Source organism: Piliocolobus tephrosceles, chromosome 2, assembly GCF_002776525.5.
Source record: "Piliocolobus tephrosceles isolate RC106 chromosome 2, ASM277652v3, whole genome shotgun sequence".
NCBI lineage: Eukaryota > Metazoa > Chordata > Mammalia > Primates > Cercopithecidae > Piliocolobus > Piliocolobus tephrosceles.
In genome coordinates this window covers 155,051,768-155,075,339 of record NC_045435.1, presented here as the reverse complement: position 1 = coordinate 155,075,339, position 23,572 = coordinate 155,051,768, and the positions used below count along the sequence as shown (strand labels likewise).

Sequence of the window (23,572 nt, the reverse complement as noted above, 5' to 3'; positions counted from 1 at the left end):
AGCACTCTGCGCAAGTGCTGCTTTCATGAGTGGTGTTTTAAAACTGCACTAGTAAAAAATTTCCCTTCCACCTTTTAAAGTTAATGCTTCATGCAGAGCAAGCCTGGCTTTTTAACAAATATGCCTGTCTTCACTGGAAACTTCTCACATCTGGCACAAATAACATGATCTGGCAGAAGCAAAAAGATGTGTGAGCATGTCATAAGCAAACATCTGGGCCAGCTTTTTTATTTTAATTTGTGAAAGGAACATTTCATTTCTTTGAATTTGAAGGCTCCTTCCAGCTGCCTTCTAATTTACTCCAGGCTGTAACAAAAAATTCTCCATCCCAGTTCTGTCTCAGGAAATATATTTGGCATTTCCCTAGAGCACCTAGTTTCTACCCATTTAATGCTTTTCAGCAAATGTAGGGTCTATAGAAACCCTGCTGAGAATACCTCCTTTATTCTAAAGCTGAGAAGTAAATGTCTTTGAAGTCTGCTCATGAAGTTATAAAAGTTAGAATTACCCTGTTTTACAGCCATCAAAAAATATTTATTCACCACCAGCAACTTGTTTGAAATTAATTCAGAGCCACGTTTCAACCTCTAGGGTAGTGCCATCCAAAAGAAATATATTGTGAACCTTAAATGTAATTTTAAATGTTCTAATAGCAACATTTTTAAAAAGTAAAAAGGAAAAGAGGGAATTAATTTTAATAATATATTTTATTTAACCCAATATATCAAAAATGCTATTTCAACATGAAATCAATATAAAAATTATTAATGAGATACTTTATATTTTAACATTTGTTCTTCCATATGGGGTGCATATTTTATACTTATAGTACATCTCAGTTCAGACTAGGTATATTTCAAATGCTTATTAGCCACATATGGGTAGTGGCTATCATGTTGAACATCACTGCTTTAGGGAAAACTCTAATCAAATATCCCCTGTTGAAGGGCAAACATGACCAGCATAAAAATGGCTAAGGTGAGCATGTTCTCACTCATAAGTGGAGAGTTGAACAATAAGAACACTTGGACATGGGGAGGGGAACAACACACATGGGGGCCAATTGGAGTATCGGGGCAAGGAGAGGGAGAGCATTAGGACAAATAGCTAATGCATGCAGGGCTTACAACCTAGATGGCATGTTAATAAATGTAGCAAACCACCATGGCACCTGCATACCTATGTAACCTACACGTTTTGCACTTGTAGGAACTTAAAATAATAAAAAAGAAGAAAAGAAATGACAGTAAAAGGATAATTAAATGTGAAAAAAAGGGCTAAGGTGTAAGGAAGGGGCCCAGTTTCAATCTCCTGCATATGGCTAGCCAGTTATCCCAGCACCGTTTTTTGAATAAGGGCTTCCTTTCTCTGTTGCTTGTTCTTGTCACCTTTGTCAATGATCAGATGGTTGTAGGTATGTGGCCCCATTTCTGGGCTCTGTGTTGTTACATTGGTCTATGTACCTGTTTTTGTAACAGTACCATGCTGTTTTGGTTACTGTAGCCTTGTAGTATAGTTTGAAGTCAAGTAGCATGATGGCTCCCGCTTTGTTCTTTTTGTTTAGGATTGCCTTGGCTATTTGGGCTCTTTCTTGGTTCCATATAAATTTTAAAATAGTTTTTCCTACTTCTGTGAAGAATGTCATTGGTAGCTTGATAGGAATAGCAGTGAATCTATAAATTGCCCCAGGCAATATGGTCATTTTAATGATAGTGATTCTTCATATCCATGAACATGGAATGTTTTTCCATTTGTTTATGTCATCTCTGATTTCTTTGAGCACTCTTTCATAGTTCTCCTTGTAGAGATTTTTTACCTCCCTGGTTAGCTCTATTCCTAGGTATTTTATTCTTTTTGTGGCAATTGTGAATGGGATTGCATTCCCAATTTGGCTCTTGGGGAGTGCTAGTGATTTTTGTTTGTTGATTTTGTATCCTGAGACTTCACTGAAGTTGTTTATCAGCTTAAGAAGTTTTTGGGCTGAGACTGTGGGGTTTTCTAGATATAGAATCATGTGTTCTGCAAACAGGGATAGTTTGACTTTCTGTCTTCCTATTTTGATGCACTTTATTTATTTCTCTTGCCTGATTGGTCTGGCCAGGACTTCCAATACTGTATTGAATAGGAGTGGTGAGAGAGGGCATCCTTGTCTTGTACCAGTTTTTAAGGGGAATGCTTCCAATGTTTGCCCATTCAGTATGATGTTTGCTGTGGTTTTGTCATAGATGACTCTTATTATTTTGAGGTATGTTCCTCAAATACCTAGTTTATTGAGAGTTTTTAATAGAAAAGTTTAGCAGGGGTGTTGAACTTTATCGAAAGTCTTTTCTGCATCTATTGAGATGATCATGTGGTTTTTATCTTTAGTTCTATGTGATGAATCAGATTTACTGATTTGCATATGTTGAACCAACCTTGTATCCCAAGGATAAAGCCTACTTGTTCATGGTGGATAAGCCTTTTGATGTGTTGCTGGATTCTGTTTTCCAGTATTTTGTTGAGGATCAAAGACTTAAATGTAAAACCCAAAACTATAAAAACCCTGGAAGACAACCTAGGCAATGCCATTCTGGACATAGGAATGGGCAAAGATTTCATGATGAAGACGCCAAAAGCCATTACAAAAAAAGTAAAAATTGACAAATGCAGTCTAATTAAACTAACGAGCTTCTGCACAGCAAAAGAAACTATCAACAGAGTAAATAGACAACCTACAGAATTGGAGAAAATTTAACAAACTATTTGCATCTGACAAAAGTCTAACATCCAACATGTATAAGGAACTTAAACAAATTTTTTAAAAAAGCATTAAAAAGTAGGCCAAAGACATGAACAGACACTTTTCAAAAGAAGACAGACATGTGGCCAACAAGCATATGAAAAAAGCTAAAAATCACTGATCATTAGAGAAATGCAAATCAAAACCACAATGAGATACTATCTAACACTAGTCAGAATGGCTGTTATTAAAAAGTCAAAAAATAACAGATGCTAGTGAGATTGTGGAGAAAAAGGAAGGCTTATACACTCTTGGTAGGAGTTCAACCATTGTGGAAAACAGTGTAAGGATTCCTCAAAGAACTTAAAACAGAAATACCATTTGGCCCAGCAATCCCATTACTGGATATATACGTGAAGGTATTCTATGTTCTATGTCATTCTATGTTCTACTATAAAGTCTACTAAAGTCATTCTATGTTCTACTATAAAGACATATGCATGCATATGTTCAGTACAGCATTTTTCATAATAGTGAAGACATGGAATAAATCTAAATGCCCATCAATGATAGACTGGATAAAGAAAATGTGGTATATAAATACCATGGAACATTATGCAGCCATAAAAAGAATAAATTGATTTCTTTTGTGGGAACATGGATAGAGCTGGAGGTCATTATCCATTATCCTTAGCAAACTAACGCAGGAACAGAAAACTAAACACCGTGTTTTGTCACTTATAAGTAGGAGCTAAATGAGAACACGTGGACATATAAAGGGAAATAACAGACATGGTGGCCTACCAGAGGGTGGAAGGTGGGAGGAGGGAAAGGGTCGGGAAAAATAACTAATGGGTACTAGGATTGATACCTGAGTGACGAAATAATCTGTACAATAAACCCCCGTGACATGAGTTTATCTATGTAACAAACTTGCACGTGTATCCCTGAATTTAAAAGAAAAGTTAGAAATAAATAAAAAATAAAAAAATATATGATTACCATCAGAAAAAAATAAAATAAAATGTAAATATAATCTGGAAAACACAGGTATGGAAGGTTAATATGGCTTCAATGAAAGCACCGTAATTGTCTGCTGGTTTAAGTCATCTTAATGAACGTTTTTCTTCAGTGTAAACACCAATTCTGTATTTAGAATCGGAAACCAATTCTGTGTTTAGCTTAACAATAACCCGCGACACTCAGACCAACTCAGTTCTGTGTTTAGAACTGGAAACCAAAAAACTCATTAGAGCTTGCCGGATGCATTTTGTATGCTCCCTGGGTTTCACTGAGGAATTCTGAATGTTTGGTTGCCTGTGGGACTTACGGTGAGGCTTGATTTTAATGTTTTTCCACTTACCTCCCTGCTTCTCTTACAAGTTCTGACAAATTGGGAAAACTCAGAGAATGTTTTCTAAGCTAAACAAGAAGCAAGTACCATTTTTAAATTCAACTTTTCATTTTGAGATAATTACAGTTTCACATACAGGTATAAGAACATATAGATCTCTTGAATCCTGTGCCCAGTTACCCCAATGGTAACATCTTGCAAAACTAGAATACAGTATCAGGACCAAGATGTTGTCATGAATATAGTCAGAATATAGAGCATTCCATTCACTACAAGGATCCTTCATGTTGCCCTTTTATAGCCACATTTAGTTTGCTTCCACCCCAGCCTTCTCATTAACTCCTGGCAACCACTAATCTGTTCTTCATTTTATAATTTTGTCATTCCAAGAATGGAATCATACAGTATGAAAACATTTGACACTGGCTGTTTTCACTCAACATAATTTCTTGGAGATTTATCTAGGTTGTGTTTATCAGTGGTTGGTTCATTTTTATTGTTCAGTAGTATTCCTTGGTCTGGATATACTACAGTTTGTTTAACTGTTTGTCTGTTGAGGGACATCTGGGTTGTTTCCAGGTCTGGGCTATTGCAAATAAAGTTGCTGTAAACATTTGTGTAGGCTTTTGTGTAAATATAAGTTTTCGTTTCTCAGAGATAAATGCCCACGAGTGCAATTACTGTGTCATGTGGTAGTTGCATGTTTAGTTTTTTTGGAAACTGCTAAACCTTTCTATTTTTTATTCTCACCGAGTATGAGTGATTCAGTTCCTCCACATCCCCTCCAGCATATGGTGGTGTTACTACTTTTTAATTTTAGCCATTCTGATGGGTTTGTGGTTTTAAAACCACCCATTGTGGCTTTAATCTCAGTTGCCCTGTCGGTGAATCATGTTGAGCATCTTTTCATGTACTTATTTGCCATCTTATGTCCTCTTTGGTTCGTGTCCTGTGTCCATGTCCTAGATCACTTTTTTTACTATTGAATTTTGAGAGTTCTTTCTAGATTCTAGATACTATCCTGTCAGATATGTGGTTTGTAAGTATTTTCTCCTACTCTGTATCTTGTCTTTTCGTCCTCTTACCCAGGTCGTTCACAGAACGAAAGTGTTTAATTTTAATGAACTCTAATTTGTCAATTTTTGCTTTTATGGGTCATGCTTTTGGTGTCAAGTCTAATAACTCTGCCTAATCCTATAGTCTGAAGATTTTCTCCTATAATGTGTCTCTAAAAGTTTCACACTTTACATTTGTGTCTGCTTACATTTTGAGTTAATTTTTGTATGAAACTTAGGTCAAGGTTCGTTTTTTTTTTATTTTGCCTGTGGATGTCTAATTGCTTCAGCAACATTTTTTAAAAGGCTATCTTTCCTCCAATGAACTGTTTTCGTGCTTTTCTCAAAAATCAGTCAGACATTATTTGTGTGGGTTTATATGTGGGTTGTCTCTTCTGTCCTAATTAGCTATGCGTCAGTCTCTCTGCCAACACCACGCAGTCTTGATTACTGTGGTTACATAATTAATCTTCAAATAAGCTAGACTGATTCCTCTCAGTTTAGACTTCTCTTTCAAAATGTTTCAGCTCTTCTGGTTCCTTTGCCTTTGCATATAATTTAAAAATAATCTTGTCTATATCTGCAAACATTGAGAAAAATTGATATCTTTACTATGTAGAGTTTTCTATTCTGTGAACCTGGTATATCTCTCCATTTATTTAGCTTTTCCTTGGTTTCTTTCATCATCTACACACATCGTCTCATCTGTGTGTAGTTTTTAGCATACAAGTCCTATATATAAGTATTTCAGTTTTGAGCAATTATAATACGTATTGTGTTTTTAACTTCAGGGTCTATTACTAGTATATAGAAGTTTAGTTTTTTGTTTTGTTTTGGTTTTGAGCTGAAGTTTCACTGTTGTTGCCCAGGCTGGAGTGCAATGGCATGATCTCGGCTCACTGCAGCCTCCGCCTCCCAGGTTCAAGCGATTCCCTGGCCTCAGCCTCCCAAGTAGCTAGGATTCAGGTGCCTGCCACCACACCTGGCTAATTTTTTTGTATTTTTAGTAGAGACAGGGTTTCACCATGTTGTATGTTTATCTCATACCCTGTGGCCTCGCTGAACTCACTTATTAGTTCTAGGAGTTTTTTGTAGATTGCTTGGAATTTTACATAGATAATCATGTCATCTGTAAATAAGGAACAGTTTTCTTTATTCTTTTCTGATATACATGCTTTTTGTCTCCTTCCTTTGTCTTACTGCACTGGCTAGAACTTCTAGTACTATGTTGTATGAGAGAGGTGAGAACTGACATTCTTACCTTGGTCTCTGTCTTAGGGGAATATTAGGTATAATGTTAGCTATAGCATTTTTGTAGATGTCCTGTTGTGGATGCCACCACGCCTGGCCCTATATCATTATATTTGATGTATATTTCTTCTAAATGACATATAGTTGGGTCATATTTTTAATCCACTTTATCAATCTTTGTCTTTATAATAACTGATATGTTAGGGCTTAAATCGGATATTTTATTTTTGTTTTCTGTTTGTTCTCTCTGGTTATTGCTTTTCTGTTTTCCTTTTCCTGCATTCCTGTGGGTTAATTTAACATTTTTAGCACTTCATTTTGATTTATTTATAATATTTCTCGAGTGTATCTTTTTGTATAGCTCTTTTGGTGGCTGTTCTAGGTATTACATATACATGTCTATTTATCTATCTAGTTACCTTTCTCTCTAGATCTTATTAAAGTCTATTGTTGTCATCATTTTACCAGTTTGAGTCAAGTATAGACATTTTACCTTCCTTTAAGTTCCTTTTACTCTCCCATTTATAATACAATTGTCTTGGGTCTGGCGCAGTAGTTCATGCCTGTAATCCCACACTTTGGGAGGCTACGGCGGGTGGATCACTTGAGGTCAGGAGTTCGAGACCAGCCTGGCCAACATGGCGAAACCCCGTCTCTGCTAAAAACACAAAACTTAGCCGGGCGTGGTGGCGTGTGCCTGTAACCCCAGCTATTCGGGAGGCTGAAGCACAAGAATTGCTTGAATCCAGGAGGCAGAGGTTGCAGTAAGCTGAGGTCACCCCACTGCACTCCAGCCTGGTGTAGATAGAGTGAGACTCTGTCTCTAAATAAATAAACAATATAATTGTCTTAATTATTTTCTCTAAATACATTTAGAATAACATCAGGGTTATAATTTTTGCCTCCACTGTCAAATATACTTTAGAAAATTTTAGAGAAGAAAGCAAACGAATTTTATTAGGCATATTTTTGCTTATTGTGTTCTTTCTTCTTTCCTGATTTTCCAAAGTTTCTTCCTTTATCTTTTCCTTTCCATTTAGAGAACTTCCTTTAACCTTTCTTTTAGAGTCTAAAAGTGACAAATTCTGTTTTGCTTCATCTAAGAATGTCTTATTTCTTCTTTATTCCTGAAAGATATCCCCACTGGATATAAGTTTCTTTTCTTTCAGCACTAGAAAAATATTGTGCTACTTCCTCCTGACATATATATCTCCCTGCTATAGATAAGATGTCATTTTTCTCTGGTGCTTTCAAGATGTTTTTATCTCTATTTTTCCAGAAATTTAATTATGATGTTTGTTGGTATGGATTTCTGGGATTTATGCTGCTTAGGATTCACCCCAGTTTCTTGAATCTTGAGGTTTAGGTCTCTTGCCAAATTTGGAATGTTTTCAGCCATTGTTTCTTCAAGTACTTTTTCAGCCTTACTCTTTCTCTTCTTCCTGGAATCTGGTGATGTGAATGGTAGATCTTTTGTTGTAATTCCACATGTTCCTATGATGCTGTTCTTCTTCTTTTTTTTCTTTTCCAGTTTGTTTTCTCTCTGTGGTTTAGGTTGGGCTGTTTCTATTGTCCTGTCTTCCAGTTCACTGATTTTTTTCCTCTGTCCCCTCTATTCTGCTGTGGAACCCATCCACTGAGCTTTTTATTTGAACTGTTATGTTTTTTACTTATAAAATACCCATTTGGTTCTTCTTTACATCTTCTGTTTCTTTGCTGAGGCTTTCAATTTTTTTAATTGCTTCAGTTGTGTTTGTAACTGCTCACTGAAGCATTTTTATCATGGCTGCTTTAAAATTTTGTCAGAAATTCTAACATCTCTGTTATCTGGGTGTGTTAGTCCATTTTATAGTGCTATAAAGGAATACCTGAGACTGGGTAATTTATAAAGAAAAGAGGTTTTGTTTGGCCCATGGTTCTGCAGGCTGTATAAGTCTAGTGCCAATATCTATTTCTGGGCAGGCCTCAGGAAGCTTACAATCACGGTGGAAGGTAAAGAGGGAGCCAGCACATCACGTGACAAGAGAGGGAACAAGAGAGATAAGGGAGGACATCCCAGACTCTCTTAAACAATCAGATCTTTTGTGAACTCATTACTGAAGAGAAGGCATCAAACCATTTATGAGGGATATTCCCCCATGACCCTCCCACTAAGTTCCACCTTCATGTTTCAATATGCGATTTGGAGGAGACAAGCATCCAAACTATGTCACTGTGTCTCTTGATTTTTTAAAAATTCATTTTGAATTGTTCCAGGTTTTTGGTATTATGGGTGATTTTTAAAATTGAAACCTGAACAGTTTTATATTGTGAGACTCTGGACCTTTTTAAAGCTTCTATTTTAATTAGCTTTTTTGACACCGTTCAGTCAGAGAAAGGAGTGGCATCACCTCACTACTGCTAGGCAGAGAGAGAAGTCCAGGTTCCCCTCCCCCAGCTTCCATCAGTATCTGAAGAGGATGATGCCCTCATACTGCCAGGCGGGATGAAAGTCCAGGCATCCCATTTGGACTGCACTAACACTTCATAAGATGGGTCGGGGGACTTACTACTGGCCAGTGGGGAGGAAAGCCTCAGGTTTTTACTTGGCACTGTCTGATACCTTCCTGGGAGGGGTATTGGGGCGCCTCATTACAGTGCTTACCAGGGGGGAAGCCTCTGCTCCCCATCCTGTCTTTGCTGGTGTGAGGAGGGGTGGGGGCCAGTGTTTTTTCTGTGGTGTTTGGCTGGAGTAAGGTGGTTATTCTCTAAAAGATTTTTGACTTGCTAGGCTGCCCCTTTGCTGATCCTTTGGTTAGAGAGATTATGCTTTTGTTGGGGTGCTTTATGTTTTTGTTTTGTTTTGGTCTGTGCTCACTGACATTTCCAGGTTAATAGATTCTTCAGCTGCTGGGAAGAATCTCAGCAGCTGAGATATATGAGGCGAAAAGAAAACCTAGGAAACACACCACTAGGTTATTATTTTGGACCTGAAGACTACTTTTTCTCTACCTTTCAGAGTCTTCTTAAGTTTGTTTTATAGATAATGCCCAGGGTTATTAGTTATACTTAACATAAGGAATAGGGAAAAATATATCGATTCCATCCTTGTTAGAAGCAGAGGATATCAGACATACTGATTTTCTTAGTCTGATTTTCGTAGGCTGTCTGTAAGCCACAATGCAGAGCTCTCTGGGAAAACATGAATTGGAGAATGGGGTCTGGAGCCAAGGCGGAAGCAGAGTCTCCTCCATTCCAGATCTAGGACTTGGGACCCACACGCTCTAGTATGTGTACAAAACACATAAAGTTAACAATTTAGATGAAGTAGACCAATTCCTCAAATCCCACAAACTATCAAAACTCACTGCAGATGAAATAGACAACCTGAATAGTTCTACAACTATTGTTATAAATTGAATTCAAAGTTAAAAAGCTCCTGAAAAAAAAGAAATCTTCAGGCCCAGATGGTATTACTGGTAAATTCTACTAAACAGAGAAATAACACCAGTTTTACATATCTCTTCCAGAAATAGAGAAGGAGGAAACACTCGTCAACTCATTTTATGAGGCCAGAATTATCCTAATCCAAAACCAGACAAAAACAAATCATAGACCAATATAGATGCAAAAACCACCAGCAAAGTATTACCAAATAAAGTCTAGCAGTATGTAAAAATAATCATACAGCATAGTCAAGTAGGGTTTATCCCACAAATGCAAGCCTGATTCATATCTGTAACTTGATAATTTAAAATAAATAATTATAATCTCTCAAACTAACAATGAAAAGTGCATGAACATTAAAAAATCACATCATCATATCAATTGATGCTTTGGCATTTTTGACAAAATTCAGCATCTGTTTATGATAGGAACTCCCAGCAAACTGGGAATACAAAGGAATTTACTCAACTTTATAGAGAGTATTTTTTAAAATCTAACATCACACTTGATGATAAAAGACTAAATGCTTTTCCCCCAAAACTGGGAATGAGGCAAGAATGTTCACTCTCACTATTCCAATTTACGATCATAGAAGAATTCCTAGCCAGTGCAGTAAAACAAGAGAAAAAAAGAGCATGTAGTTGGGGGAAAAAGAAGTAAAACTGGGCCTGCTTGTAGATGACAATGTGAGTGTATGCAAAATCCTAAGGAACACATCAAACAAAACGAAACAACCCTCCCAGAACTAATAAGTGAGTTTAGCAAAGTTACAGGATACAAGGTCCATACATAACAATTTTAGTTTTATATGCAAGCAGTGAACAACGGGGCACTGGAAGTTTTAAAATATCATTTACAATAGTGTTTTTTTTTTTTTAAGTACTACTCTATCAAAACACGTACAATATCCACATGCACTAAAAGGGATAAAATAAATCAAAGGAGACCTAAGTAAATATGTAGATTAGAAGACTAACAGATTAAAGATGTTAACCATCCTCAAACTGATCTGCAGACTTCAGGCGGTTCCAATCACAATCCCAAAAGGATGTTTTTATAGATAAAGACAGGCTGATCCTAACATTTATATGGAAATACAAAAAAAAACTAAAATAGCCAAAAGAATTTGAAAAAGAAGAAAGCTCAGTGAATCACACTACCCAATCTTAAGACTTACTCTAAGCTACAGTAATCAGTAAGCAAAAGACATGTAGATCTTTGGAGCATAAGAGAGAGTCCAGAAACAGATTCATAGAAATATAGGCCAATTGATTTTTTACATAGGTGCAAAGGCAGTTCAATGGAGAAAGTTACATCTTTACAGTGAATAGTGTTGCAGCAATTGGACATACATAGAAAAAGAGTGACCCTTGATCTAAACCACACACCTCACACAAAGTTTTAACTCTAAATGGATCATAGATCCAAATGTAAAAGGTACAACTGTAAACTTTTAGAAGAAAACATAGTGGAAAGATCATTTTCCGGGATTAGGTAAAATGTTCCTAAACATGCACCAAAAGCAAGACCCATAAAAGAAAGAATTGACAAATTGCTCATATGGCAAATGACTAGTGTCCTGGATATATAAAGGACTCTCTAAATCAAATAGTAAGAAAACAACCCAATTAAAAAATGGACAAAAGACTTTAACAGACATGTCACCAAAGAGGTATAGAGATGGCAAATCAGTACATTGAAGGGGATCAACAGCAATAGCCATTACAGAAATGCAAATTAAAACCGTGATATCTCTGCACACTGTTAAAATGACTAAAATAAAATATGATACTAAGTGCTGATAGTGTGCAGAGCAACTGGGACTCTCATACACTGCTAGTAGGAATGCAAAATGTACAACCACTCTAGAAAATTGTCAGTTTCTTAATAAATATTTACCACTGACCCAACAATTCTACTCCTGCTATCTACTTTAAAAAATGAAAACATGTCCACACAAAAACCCATATACAAATGCACAGAAGCTCTATGAATAATCTCGCAATGGCTCACGCCTGTGATCTCAGCACTTGGGGAGGTCGAGGCGGGCAGATCACAAAGTCAGGAGTTTGAGACCAGCCTGGCCAATGTGGTGAAACCCTGCCTCTACTAAAAATACAAAACTTAGCCAGGCATGGTGACGGGTGCCTCTAGTCCCAGCTACTCAGAGGCTGAGGCAGGAGAATCGCTTGAATCCAGGAGGCGGAGATTGCAGTGATCTGAGATCACGCTACTGCACTCCAGCCTGGGTGACAGAGCCAGAGTCTGTCTCAAAGAATAAATAAATAAAATTTTAAAATTGGCAACAACTGAAATGTCCTTCAACAGGCAAATAGATAAACAAACTGGTACATACTTACAATGGAATACTACTCAGATAGTACTCAGCAATAAAAAGGAATGAACAGTCGATACACAGAACAATTTAGATGAAGCTCAAAGGCATTAAACTGAATGAAAGAAGTTAGTCTCAAAACAACACATGCTGTATGATTCTATTTATATGACATTCTGGAAAAGGCAAAACTATGGTGATGGAGAACCTATTAATGGTTGCCAGAGGTTAGGAGTGGGAGGAGGCTGTGACTAAAAAGGGGCAGCACCAGGGAGTTCTGTGGGAGATGGAACTATTCTGTGTTCTTGACTGTGGTTATTCCAATCTATACATGTATTATAATTCAACTGTCCACCAAATGAAAGGTCATTTTAAATAAATAAATAACAATGACAGCACAGCAGATTGCTGCTGAACTGTCCCCACACTGAAATTGTCCTGAGAATTTTCTAGTTTACCTATAAGCAGCTTCACTACCATACATTTAGCCAAGCTTCCATGACAGCAGGCAGTTAGCATTCAGGAGGGCCTTTGAGTGGTTTGGCAGTAAGGCAGTTGCTTAGTTCAGCCACCTTTACCCTAGACATTAAGATATCCAAAATAAATGATTTTTCTGGGAAAATAAAATGTCTTTCTGAAATATTTCAATTTTAACTGTAGCATTCCACAGGTATGTGGTTAGGCTGGTGTGTATCAAATGAATTAACTCTTCCATTTAAAAATAATTAGAGTAAAGCTTGTGAACAATCTCTGGCTGAGAGAGTGTTTTCGCCAAACTATAAGACTGTTACAGCTTAGCTCCTCCTTCATTTTGCTGCCTTTTGCTCCCCTATAGGAGGTTGTGGCTCACCGGATTGCTGAAAGCCGCATTGCCATTGAGAAGATCCGCTTGTTGACTCTGAAAGCCGCTCACAGCATGGACACTCTGGGCAGTGCTGGCGCTAAGAAGGAGGTGAGGCTACCTTCTCCCCTCGGACCACCAACTGCTGAGCCTTCTCCAGTTCTCTCCACCTGTTGGACATTTCAGTTTTCATGGCATCTTGATGGCACTCAGAATATTGGAAGCCCCCATGTGATTTTGGGTTATAAATTGTAAATGCCTGTCACTTGCTAGTCTCCTAGCAAGTGCTTTAGGGAATGATTTTCGGGAGGGAGAATATCTTCAGCATTCTTAAGATACAGCAACAAAGAGTGGGGGAAATCATAGGTTTTACACAGCCCTGGAACTGCACCCACTCTGCCACTTTCTGCTAGCCTTGTGATCACAGGTAAAGTACTTAACCTTTCTGCCTAAGGCCTAGGGTTCTTGTGAAGAGTAACCAAGATGATATACATAGAATGTGCAGCAGCCACCCACAGTGGCTCTGGCCTGTAATCCCAGCTACTTGGGAGGTGGAGGTGGGAGAATTGTTTGAGGCCAGGGATTCGAGACCAGCCTGGGCAACATAGACCCTGTCTCTTAAAAAAAAAAAAAAAGTTAGCCGACATGGTAACGTGTGCCTGTAGTCCCAGGGAGGCTGAGGCAGGAGGAGAGCTTGAGCCCAGGATTCTGAGGCATGAGTAGTGAGCCATGATCACGCCTGTGAATAGCCACTCCACTCTGTTCTGGGTGACAGAGTGAGAGCCTGTCTCAAATAACAAAACAAAAAAATGCACAGCATGATACTGCTACATGGTAAATGTTTCATGGAGGAGACCTCCCATCCTCTGCTTTCTTATGTTTCTAGTTTATATGAAATAAAGACATAATCATTTAATTCTAAAAGCCCATAAAACTGCTAAAAGAAAACTGATTAGTGGCACAAAGGCCCTTGGACTATTTTTGTGATCCCTAAGGTAATGAGTGTGATTTATCAGCTGCCTGAAATCTTTTTGGAAACAAGGCAAGTTAGAAATAAATGGATAAAATGTGATTTGGAAGAGGTGTCTCTTTCCAGAGGGTCTGTATTGACTGAAATACGGCCATTAACTGCATTGCAGCAGGATCTCTTTGTTGGCTTTTGTTAAAGATCCTGTTTGAGTGGTGACTTGGGTGTGGGAAAGTTCCCTTGTTTCATTTCCCAGTTTTGCCACATTGTGTATAGTCTAAGAAAAAAGCATTCTTTTCATATCTTGCCTATGTAGATTGCAATGATCAAAGTGGCTGCCCCACGGGCTGTCTGCGAAATCGTTGACTGGGCCATCCAGGTGTGCGGAGGTGCTGGTGTTTCCCAGGATTACCCTCTGGCCAACATGTGAGTAGATGTCATTTAAGAATCGTCTACGAGGCCGGGCGCGGTGGCTCAAGCCTGTAATCCCAGCACTTTGGGAGGCTGAGACGGGCGGATCACGACGTCAGGAGATCGAGACCATCCTGGCTAACACAGTGAAACCCCGTCTCTATAAAAATAAAAAAAACTAGCCGGGCGAGGTGGCGGGTGCCTGTAGTCCCAGCTACTCCAGAGGCTGAGGCAGGAGAATGGCGTAAACCCGAGAGGCAGAGCTTGCAGTGAGCTGAGATCCGGCGGCCACTGCACTCCAGCCTGGGCAACAGAGCGAATCTCTGTCTCAAAAAAAAAAAAAAAAAAAAAAAAGAATCGTCTACATTTGATAGGCATGGAGGTAAAAAAATCTATAGATGCCTTGACATGAATTGCTTACATTTAGTTTCAGTGTAATTAAAGGCTAAATGAAGTGATATACATACTTTAATATAGAGCTCAACGCCAAGAAATAGTTGCTCTTATTATTACAATAATCGTTTCATTCAATTATGTTAATTTTTACACTGAGGTGACCCACCGAGGATTCCTGGGCCATAGACACAGCATGGGGTTTCGCAGAATTTATAGCGGTACATGTCAGTGACTATCTAATATCTAGGTCCTGATTACTGGGAGGCAGGAACATTCTCCATTCCCCATCTGTCTATCTCCACACATAATTACAGCGTCTCCTTCTCTATCACACTGGAGATAGAGTCTCATCCTTCATCAATTTTTACCCTTAAGAAAGAACTAAATATATAGTATCATACCATTCACTGCCTGTTCTAAGTTCTAGCAACATCTAGTAAACTATAGGAAACCAGGAATGAGATGAACTCCACTGTACTTTGCCATTTAACTTTCCAAAGTTGGGAACTTTAAGATAGCATTGCAGAAGCCCTTTAGCTTATTTTCCTGGTACTCTTTTTCTTACCGTGACCTTGGTGGGATTTAAGAATTAATATAGTCTTGTTTTACAATCAGAGTGACTGACGTCAAAGTGTCATTTTCCTCTTCCATAACTCCCTGTGATCCCTGGTTCTTTTGCTTTTTCAGGTATGCTGTAACCCGAAGTTTGCGTTTAGCAGATGGACCTGACGAAGTTCACCTTTCAGCAATCGCAACAATGGAGCTGCAGGACCAAGCCAAAAAGCTGACAGCCAAGATGTAAGGAGAGTGGCGCTGCCACATCCCACCGGCAGAAACTCTCCTTCATACAAACTTCATTGGCGCCAACATTTGAATCTCATATTTTTGCAGCAGTTTGAGCACAGGGTTAATTATTCACTTGTGGTAAAGATTATAGCATCTATTTTGATCAGTGGGTTTTATTATTTCAAGGATCACACAGGGTTGAGTTCAATAAGAAATGCTGTAGCTGTTGTCATTCAATCTAGTGCCTTCTTGAGGCCAGGAGTTTGGGACCAGCCTGGGCAACACAGTGAGACCCCCATCTCTACAAAAACATTTAAAAATGAGCCAAGTGTGGTGGCACATGCTTGTAGTCCTAGCTACTTGGGAGGCTGAGGCAGGAAGATTGCTTGAGTCTAGCAGTTTGAGGTTACAGGAGCTGTGATCATGACATGGCCTCCAGCCTGGGTGACCGAGTGAGACTCTTTCTAAAACTAAAAACAAATAAAAAATAAATTTCTTCTTGGGGTGGGGTGGAGGTGGGGAGCAAGAATTTGACCTGGGCTCTGATCCCTTGTGTGCTGTGGGCCTCTTTAACATTTGCCACTTTGCCTTAACCTCGCTGTACCTCACTTTACTTTGCATGCATTGGTGTTAATATTTTAATCTTAGAAGACCCTGACCCACTGAGGGTTTGTTGTGAGAGTCCCTGAAGCCATGTAGAAGCACCTTGAAATCTGTGAAACCACAATAAAGTGCTTTATAAAAGGTATCCTTATTTGAAGTGGACAGATCTTATAACTTGAACTATTTAGCCTTATGATTAATTTTAAAAGTTGTGATTTAGAAGGCAGGATTGTTTTTGAACATTAGGAATTAAAGGCTATATCTGGTCCTTACAGTTTTGTCATTTGTTTCTGTCTGAGGAAAGCTGGCTGGATTGGTTGCTGATTTGTTTTAGTTAATCTGTTGTCATGTATCTGGCCATCCCTAAGGCAAGTCACTCCATGTAGTCGACACTTACCTCTCTCCCTTCCCTGAATGTAGGCAGATACAATTATGTTCAAAAGAGCACCAAGGATGGTTTTGAAAAGGAAAAAAGTCTCCAAAGGATAAAGTGAGAAGATCAATTTCAGGATCAGGGCCCCAGTCCTGGTGGGAGAATGGACCAAAGGTAAACTCCTCAGCATTGTGACCATTTCTAGGGCTCTGTTCGTCACTGGGAGTCACTAGGCAGCCGTTCATCTGGGACAGTCTGCCAGGTTTGCCATGTGTTTGAAACCACATGGTTTTAAAGCAAGAAACTGCCCTTTCTAATAATGAGGTGGCAGGGAGGGAGCAGGGATGAGAGAGCTCGCCAGTCAGGGCTCTACCATGAAGACCCCTCCAAGATTGCCAAGTGGTCAGCGACAGAGCCTCGACGAGGGGCTTGAGAATGCCGGACAGGGAAGACACCTTGAGGCGCCACACAAAAAGGTCATGGTTTTCTCCAGCAAATGTTTAGGATGCTCGGGTGGGGGGTGGGGGCGTAGCTGTGATTGTCCGGGGGAGGGGCTAGTTAAAGGTCTCTGGTAATTGACCTTTTTACTCTAAGAACACGCAACAGAAAGTTCAGCGGATTATGGAGGACTGATTTCCTCATCAGCCTGTGGTTATTGATAAGAGCTTCTTCAGGGTGGGTCCTCATCACCGCAGCTGTTTCCATATAACTGTGGCTCACTTAGGTGTCCTGGTCATGCCCACAGTTTGTCCAAGAGAAATAAAGTAGGTGAAAAGCAATTTGGACACTTTAATGGATACATTGGGCAGGGCTTGCCCAAAACTGCTTTTCTCCTTGATCTTGAATGAAGCTACAACAGTGCCGGGGAAGTTCAGAAGGCAGGTATTTTTTACTTAGGCTTTCTAAGGGCTTTAAATTCATAAAGTTCTTAAATAAAGGATATAAAGTGCAATGTATTTATGAAAATGTCTGCTATGAAAAATGTCTTATTTCAGTCAAGCCAGGCAGCCTAGCTTGGCTCCTCCCTTTCCCTTTCACTAGATGACCCCTCTCCAAGAAGCAGAGGAAAGGGGCGGGGGGGCCTCCTGTTGACAGGCTGGTGTTTGTCTGTCACATGTCTTTCTCCACCATTTCTTTTGCCTGGATCACTCCAGTAGTCTCTTAACTGGAGTTCTAATCTATTCTCACAGCAGCCAGGATGGCCTTCTCAAATGCTGCAGTGGCTTCCATCTCACCTAGAATAAATGCAGAGTCCTTGCTTTGGCTGACGAGGTTCCATCTGATCTCATCCTCTGATACCTCTCTGATCTCATCGCCCTAGCTCACTTGCTCCAGCACAGCCTTCTGGCTGCCTTTCCAACATGCGAGCACAGCCAGGCCTCTGGGCCGTGGTTCGGACTGTTTTCTCTGCCTGAAGGATCTACGCTGAGGTTTTCCAGATGTCTAAGTCAAAAGGCACATTATTAAAATGTCCTTTCTTGACCATTGCTTGAAACAAGCACCATGGCTGGGCGCAGTGGCTCACGCTTGTAATCCCACACTTTGGGAGGCCCAGGCGGGCGGATCACCTGAGGTTAGGAGTTCGAGATCTGACTGGCCAACATGGTGAAACCCTGTCATTCATGTACAGGTCTGCCAACAGAACAGAGCCAGAGCCCGAGCCCCAGCCGGTCAACACAGAGGCTGCGCAACAGACCCAGAAGGGGTTATGGGTAGCTGGAGGAAACCTAAGCCTGGGAAGGGACATCAGTGTCCTGGCAGTGGGGGCGCACAGTAGTCTGGGCAAGTCAGTTGATGGAATAGGTGTTTAATGAGTATTTAACAATCCAGGGAAATACGCATTTCGTTTTTTTCTCCTGATGTCTAATCTAGTCTAATCAACTGGAGGGCTTGATCAGCTCTAGGTACAGAGGGCAGTCAGGATGCCTAAAAGAAACAAAACCACTTCTGGTGATTGTTGGAATTTTCCAGTTTTCCAAATAAGCAGGATTCTAGGAAGTGTCCTCCCTTAATTCAAGACAGACAAAGAGCATTTAGGATTTATGATCCTGCCATGCTATTTTTCTTTTCAGCACCTCTTTCTCATTGTGGTGATTATGAGTTTGTTGTGAAGAAAACTCATGTGCATTCTAGTGTGAGAGTGTGGTTACCATAAGCTCTGTGAAACAAGGGCTTCTTTCTGCCTTACCTTCACCCCCAAATCATGTGACGAAGTAAAGCGTAACAATTTATCCTGGAGAGGCGTGTCACTCTTAGGACGCCCTAAATAAGTACAGGTCAAATGGAGAGCAGTTGCATGGATAGGATCTCCAGAAGGTATTTTCCCCAGTCTTCCTTCGTCTGATGGCTAATCACCTCGATGAGGAGCCTTTTGTTTCATTTTTTAAGTGGGTGCAGACACCCCCTCCCTCCACCACCTCTCTGACTTCAGTTTCTACTGCTCTGTTTCCTTACTCTCTCCATGCCAGACACATTGGCCTTCTGCTGTTCCTCCAATATCCCAGATATATTCCTACTTCAGGGTCTTTGCACTTGCCTTTCTGTTTGCCTAGAAAACTCTCCCCACACTGCATGTCCTCAAGGCTTCCTCCTTTCCTGCAAATGTAACCTTCTAGGGATTCCTTCTGCAACCACCCCATCTAAATTTCTATACCCTCCCAACACACACACACACACACACACTCTTTTTCCCTGCTTTGGTTTTCTTCTTAGAACTTTTCATTGTATGACATACTATGTATTTTTCTCTTTTCTTTTGCATATTACCTCTTCCTCTCCCCCTACTAGAAAGTATGTTTTAGCAGAGAAGGGTTCTTGTCTGTTTTGCTCACTGCCACATCCCTAGAAGCTGGAGCAATGCCTGGAGCATTCACAATACGTTCTCAATAAACATTTGTTGAATGCGTGAATGCATGCCGGCTGCAGAAGGGCGGGAAACGCACGATGTTTGATTCACTCTGTGTGAGAAGTGCAGTAGCATAGGCTCATGTTCCTTCACTTGCCATGCAGACATTTAAAACTTAGGGCCAGGTGCAGTGGCTCATGCCGGTAATCCCAGCACTTTGGGAGGCCAAAGCAGGCAGATCACCTGAAGTCAGGAGCTTGAGACCAGCCTGGCCAACGTGGCAAAATCCCCGTCTCTACTAAAAATACAAAAATTAGCTGAGTGCAGTGGTGGGCACCTGTAGTCTCAGCTACTCGGGAGATTGAGGCAGGAGAATCACTTGAACCCAGGAGGCGGAGGCTGCAGTGAGTTGAGATTACGCCACTGCACTCTAGCCTGGGCAACAAGCGAGACTCCCATCTCAAAAAAACAACTTAAAGCAGTGATTCTTACCCTGGCTGAACATCAGAATCACCTGAGCAGCTTGCTATAGCTACAGCTGCCTCAGCCCCAGCCCTGCTGACGATTACTTTAGTAATAACAAGGTTCACCTGGGATTCTAGTCAATCGATGGTCAGGGGAGAGCCTCACTTCCTGACAAATCTTGATTAAGCCAGCATTCTTGGCTGCAAACACTAGGAAAAGACTGGCTAATGTGAGCAAAAAAATCTGTTGCGTGAGTATGGGAAGGGAAGACTACGGAAGTCTGGAAGATCCCGCCAAGACACCGGCAGAGAAGGAAGCAGGTCTTTGCAGCTGGGACCAGAGCAGCCTGACCTGGCGGATGGGAGAGACACCCCTGCATTGGTGACCTCCATCTGACCTTGTCCACCAGATCTCTGCCCTTGCCTTGCTTTGGCTCTGAGGTGCTCATGGTTGACCACGCTCAGGCTACAGGCCTGCCCTCTGGGCTGTCCAGGAAGAGGACAGCTCTTCCAGTGCTACCAATAGAAATATAAGGTAAGCCAGATACGTAATTTAAAATTTTACAGTGCCACATTTTTTTAAAAAATGAAATTTTAATATATTTTATTTAACCTAATATATCCAAATATTATTTCAACATGTAATCAATATAAAAAATTATCAGTAAGCTATTTTACACTTTTGCCCCAAAATCCCAATGTATTTTATATTTATAGCACATCTCAACTTGGAAGCTAAATTTTCAGTGGAAATACTTGATCTGGAAAAAGTTAACTGTATATAAGTAAGCTTCATAAAATTTATAGTTAAAAAAGTAGGTTCACATGCCCAACTTGTTCTAAACATACTTAACAGTTTTCAAATAACCTGAACTCAGTTTTTAAATTTAAATAATTCATTTAAAGTTAAGTAAAAAATTCAGGGCCAGGTGCAATGGCTTACGCCTATAATTCCAGCACTTTGGGAGGCCAAGGTGGGCGGATCACCTGAGCCTAGGAATTTGAGACCAGCCTGGGCAACATGGCCAAACCCCATCTCTACAAAAAATACAAAAATAAGCCGGGCATGGTTCCACACGCCTGTAGTCCCAGCTACTCAGGAGGCTGCGGTGAGAAGGTCACCTGAGCCCAGGCGGCAGAGGTTGCATGAGCTGAGATAGCGCCACTGCACTCTAGCCTGGGCGACAGGGTCAGACCTTTTCTCAAAATAAATAAATAATTTTTAAAAAATTCAACCACATTAGCCCGATTTCAGTGCTCAGTAGTCATGTGTGGCCAGTGGCTATTGTATTGGGCCACTCAGCGCCAGCCCCTTGGTCCTCACGGTTTCAGAGTCTCCCTCTCACCAAACTCATGCTCAGTGGGGAGAAAAAGACTTGGGACATTATTAGAAATAGAGATGGATGCGGAGCAGCCCCAAACAATTGTCCACTGTGGTAATTAAGGGAGCACAGTATGAACCCCAAATATCTGAGACCGGTCTCAGTCAATTTAGAAAGTTGTTTTCTGTTGTTGTTGTCGTTTGTTTTTTGGTTTGTTTTTTTGCCAAGGTTAAGGACATGCCTGTGACACAGCCTCGGGAGGTCCTGACGACATGTGCCCAGTTTGATTTTATACATTTTAGGGGAACATGAGACATCAATCAATATATGTAAGATGTACATTGGTTCAGTCTGGAAAGGCGGGACAACTTGAAGTGGGGAGGGGACTTCCAGGTTATAAATAGATAAGAAACAAACGGTTGTATTCTTTTCAGTTTCTGGTTAACCTTTCCAAAATAAGCAGTCAGATATGCACTTATCTCAAAAAGCAGAGGGATGACTTTGAATTCTGTCTGTCCTTTGTCCACAAGGAATTTTCCTGTGGACAAATTGTGAGGGAGGCATATAGCTTTTTCATCTTAGTAGCTATCTTTTTAAAGAATAGAATGGGAGACAGATTTGCCCTAAGCAAAAGTCTCAGCTGGACTTTTCCATTTGGTTTAGTGATTTGGGGATCCCGGACTTTATTTTCCATTCACAATAGTGATTTTATATGTCTTGTTTGGTGAAGGAAAAAGTTGACTCTAGTCCATCTCCTGTATTTAAGGAAAGAAAAAAACCTAGCATGAAAAGGAATTGCTAAGTGTTTCTAGTTTACCAACAATCCTGTGATATTGTAATCCCAGCGACTCGGGAGGCTGAGGCAGGAGAATCATTTGAACCCAGGAGGCGGAGGTTGCAGTGAGCCAAAATCATGCCACTGCACTCCAGCCTGGCAACAGAGTGAGACTCCATCCAAAAATAAATAAATAAATAAAAATAAAGATCATCTGAGGGAAAATTGTTATTTCTGCAGGGTGGTTAGGTTTTCTGACTGCCAAAAAAGGTTGGTTCCAATACATAGCAATACATAGGAATTGAAGTGTATGTGAACGCCAGTCTCTTAAGATTACATAGTTGATTTATGAGCCAAAGACTCTTCCCCGCTCAGTGGGATTCAGAATGATCTTGTTATGAGAAATGGAAAAAACATTTTTATACAATTCAAAACTGGACTGGGCACAATGGCTCACTGAAGCTGACACAGGCAGATCGCTTGAGCCCGAGTTCAAGCCCAGCCTGTGCAACATGGTGAAACCCTGTAGCTGCTAAAAACATAAACAATTAGCCAGGCATGGTGACACATGCCTGTAGTCCCACCTACTCAGGAGGCTGTGGTGGGAGGATCACCTGAGCCTTGGAAGTCGAGGCTGCAGTGAGCCACATGTGATCACATCACTGCACTCCAGCCTGGGCAATAAGAGTGAGTTCCTGTCTCCAAGAAAAAGAAAAAATTCAAAATGGTCATCATTGTTCTTTCCCAAGCTACCCTCTGGAAAACTGTTCAGAATGCAGTTGTTGGCTTCAGGGGAAATGGTCCTGAAAGGGCTTACCTGCTGCATTTCATTCAGTTTAGACCATCGTGATTCCTATGTCTGTCCACAAAATGCCAAACCAACTTTCTGTTATTAAAGAACTCAGCCATGATGTCAGGCTGGAGGGATGTCCTGCTCATCAGATGTGGATGGCCCCTGTGTGGAAGAATAACCTCCCCTTCTTGAGAGGAGCAGATGAGCTCCTTTCACAGCCTGCTCTCACGTGTGGTCATGGTTGCTGGTTCTCAGGCTGATCGACACAGATCTGTTGACCTTGGCAGTCTACCTCCTTCACTGGTTGAGGTCAGATTCTAAATTCTAAATCCAGTTGAAACCTTTCTGCAAGAGGTCTTCTTCCAGCCCTCTAAGACAGCTGGACTAATTTAATCTTAAAGGAATAAATAATTTAACAGGCAAATCCGTAATATGTTGTAATCTTCACATGCTAAGGGAATTTTCTTTCTTCTATTTTTAACCTTTCTTTTGCTGGCAAAGTTTGAGACAAACAAAAAAAATCTGGAAGAAAAGAAATGAGGAAGAAACAGCCACTCATGGTGTAATATTTTCCCAGAATGTGGAGCACGTAGGCTGAGGGGCTTACAATCCTTCCTTCCTGTTCAGTGGTGTCTTTGCTCTCGATACACTTCAGAATGCATCAAATCAAAAAGATTTCTTATTCATATCTAGTTGAAGCAACACAACACTAGATCAATTGGACTTGAAAGAAACCAGATTAATTTTAGAGGAGACAGAGGACACAGGCAATTCTGAACAATTCAAGGAGTCCTTACGGATGTCTGTGGAGGATGCACATGTGATAAGGCCCCCGGTGTCCTTGTCCTAAGGAGGT

The 23,572-nt window shown here is 40.4% G+C and overlaps 1 protein-coding gene across 1 annotated transcript in view; it reads left to right on the top strand.

Annotated features, from left to right (window-relative positions):
* The window catches only part of ACAD11 (acyl-CoA dehydrogenase family member 11), a 90,923-nt gene extending 74,912 nt beyond the window's left edge, over window positions 1-16,011 (top strand). Inside the window, exons 18-20 of the mRNA XM_023207431.2 lie at window positions 12,976-13,092; window positions 14,265-14,374; window positions 15,443-16,011. Coding sequence (XP_023063199.2) covers window positions 12,976-13,092; window positions 14,265-14,374; window positions 15,443-15,557 — 342 coding nt within the window. The 3' untranslated portion in view covers window positions 15,558-16,011. The remainder of the gene's footprint in view (window positions 1-12,975; window positions 13,093-14,264; window positions 14,375-15,442) is intronic.
* Window positions 16,012-23,572: the final 7,561 nt, after the last annotated feature.